A 2,279-nucleotide genomic window follows, 5' to 3' on the forward strand; every position below is an offset into this window, starting at 1 on the left:
GGGGGGGGGGGGGGGGGGGGGGGATTACCCTTTTGATACTCACTTCCTGAAGAAGATTCTTTTCTTTTCGGTCGGTCCCGTTTCGTGGCTTTACTACAAGGCTTCGGACCAAATGCACAGGGCGCTCAATATCCATGATGTTGCTTAACATGGCCAGCTTCCAGCTTGGCATAACTTGGTGGAGCTGTCATGCTGCCCTGGGCATTGCTTCAAGCCTTTTTTTTTGCTCTTAGACTAGATGAAAAGGCGCGCCGTAAGCAAATGGTACCATGAGAGCAAGAGAAAAGTCGTGCATGTCTTTTTTCATTTCGCTTGCACAGTACGTGAATTTGGATCTCTTGAACCGTGGAGTGAGCCGCAGTCATGGTTTCATCTCTTGCCATGTTGAAGAATCTCTTTTTGACAATCTGAACAAAACTCGTAAACGACTGAAGGACAACAGCATAGCAAAATTGTGACGGACCGCGTGTATACTGCTTTGAACTTTTCAACGCTTTTCTTTTTTTCTGCTGAGGATAAGGTGGCAAGTAAGTATGTTGTGTTGTCGCTTATTTTCGTGTTCAGAGGTCGGCGTTGTGCTGCTGGTCTTGGTGTTATCAACTCTGTTGAGGATGTGCGATAGTGAGATTCTTTTCAAGCACTGCTTGGGCCCAGCAGATATTGGAGATCTATGGAAAATTGGGGTATATCCGAATGTTTGCATCAAGAACCATGAATTCAAAGAGGAGACGCATGCGTGGTCTATCCGAAACTCGGTGGTGAAGAACACGACGTTTACATCTTGCAAGTTTCAGAAGAATCGTGACAGGGATGTAGATTTCAACGGGACGCGTTGGGAAATGGTAAGGTTTAAAGAGTGCGAATTTGGGGGGAATGGGGAGGAAAGCGTGATGGCATTCAGGCACAGCTCAATGCAGAGAGTTTTGTTTGATGGGTGCATTTTTCACAGGGACGCGATGGTGTTGTTTGAGAGGTTTTCATTGGAAAACTCGGAGTTTCGCAACTGCACGTTTGAAAGTGATACCGTGGCGTCGCTTGGTTTTCTTCGAAACTTTTTGGTGAACGGATCGCGATTTTTTTCGTGGTCTTCGAATGGGAGGGTAGAGCAATCTGGAGCGGGATCGATTACTTTCTCGCAGGTGAGCGGAGATGGGGTAAGGTTTTACAATTGTAGTAGCGAGGGGACAATCAGGTTTCAGGATGCGTCTATATCCAAGTTTGAAGTAGAGGATTCTGAGATTGGGGCTTTGGCGTGCCATGAGGAAGCGATTGCAGGGCGGGAGGCGAAGAGAAAGTGTGAGTTTGAGGACACGTTTATTCGAAATGTGTCGGTGTCAGACGGGATGTACTGCGATGAGACCAAGTTTAGCGGCCTGCACATACAAGATGTGAGAGTTGGCAACAAAGTGAACCTGTGCCGGTCGGAGATCGAGAAGCTGGTGGTGGTCAACGTGGGGTCGCTATCAAACGAAACGAGCAGCGAATTTGCGTTGTGCGAGGCGGAAGTGCGCGGGAAGATAATAGAGAAGATGGCGACTACAAAGGCGACATTTGCCGACACGTTATTCGGCGAGGCGATACGGCTGGTGAATTTCAGCGTAGCAAAGACGAATGTGAACCTGAACAAGGCGGTGTTCACGCAAGAGCGGATAAACGACGAGTGCTGCACGGTGAGCTGCGTGTCGCAAGGATGCAAGTGCGACGTATCAACAGAGCCGCTGTTTTGCCCGCGCGGGAATTCGTCTGTGAACATCAACGTCAAGGACGCGTGCTTCCCGGGCGGGGCGACGGTATCAGTAGTGCAAGGCGACGGGTCGCTACAAACGACGCGGATGCGCGACCTGCAGCACGGGGACGTAGTAGTGGACGGCGACGGCGGCAACGGGGCCCCGACGGCGAGCGCGGTAATATTCTTCGGGCACCGGAGCGGGCGGTACGCGCGGTACCGGGCGCTAACGTGGGTGACAGGAACGGGGCCCTCCGCGGCGCGCACGCTCGAGGTGAGCGGCAACCACCTGTTGCGGACGGCATCGGGCGGGCTAGTAGCCGCGCGGCTCGTGCGCGTCGGCGACGCGCTGGTGACGGGCAGCGGGGCGCGTGCCACGGTGGTGGGCGCGCGCGGGCGGGTGCGCAGCGGGATGTACGCGCCCGCGACGGCGAGCGGGGCGCTGGTTGTCGACGGGGTGCAGGCGTCGTGCTACACGGACGCGGTGTCGGCGCGCGTCGCGCACGCGCTGCTCGCGCCCGTGCGCTTCGGCTTCGCCGCGGGCGGCGGCGGC

The 2,279-nt window shown here is 54.7% G+C and overlaps 1 protein-coding gene across 1 annotated transcript; it reads right to left on the reverse strand.

Moving 5' to 3' along the window:
- Nucleotides 1–1,195: 1,195 nt before the first annotated feature.
- CHC_T00002158001 (hypothetical protein) lies at nt 1,196–1,753 on the reverse strand. Its single transcript, XM_005713371.1, has one exon. The coding sequence runs from the start codon at nt 1,751–1,753 to the stop codon at nt 1,196–1,198; it is 558 nt and encodes a 185-aa protein (XP_005713428.1).
- Nucleotides 1,754–2,279: the final 526 nt, after the last annotated feature.

The sequence above is a fragment of the Chondrus crispus genome, genomic scaffold, assembly GCF_000350225.1.
Source record: "Chondrus crispus Stackhouse genomic scaffold, scaffold_128, whole genome shotgun sequence".
Classification (NCBI taxonomy): Eukaryota; Rhodophyta; class Florideophyceae; order Gigartinales; family Gigartinaceae; genus Chondrus; species Chondrus crispus.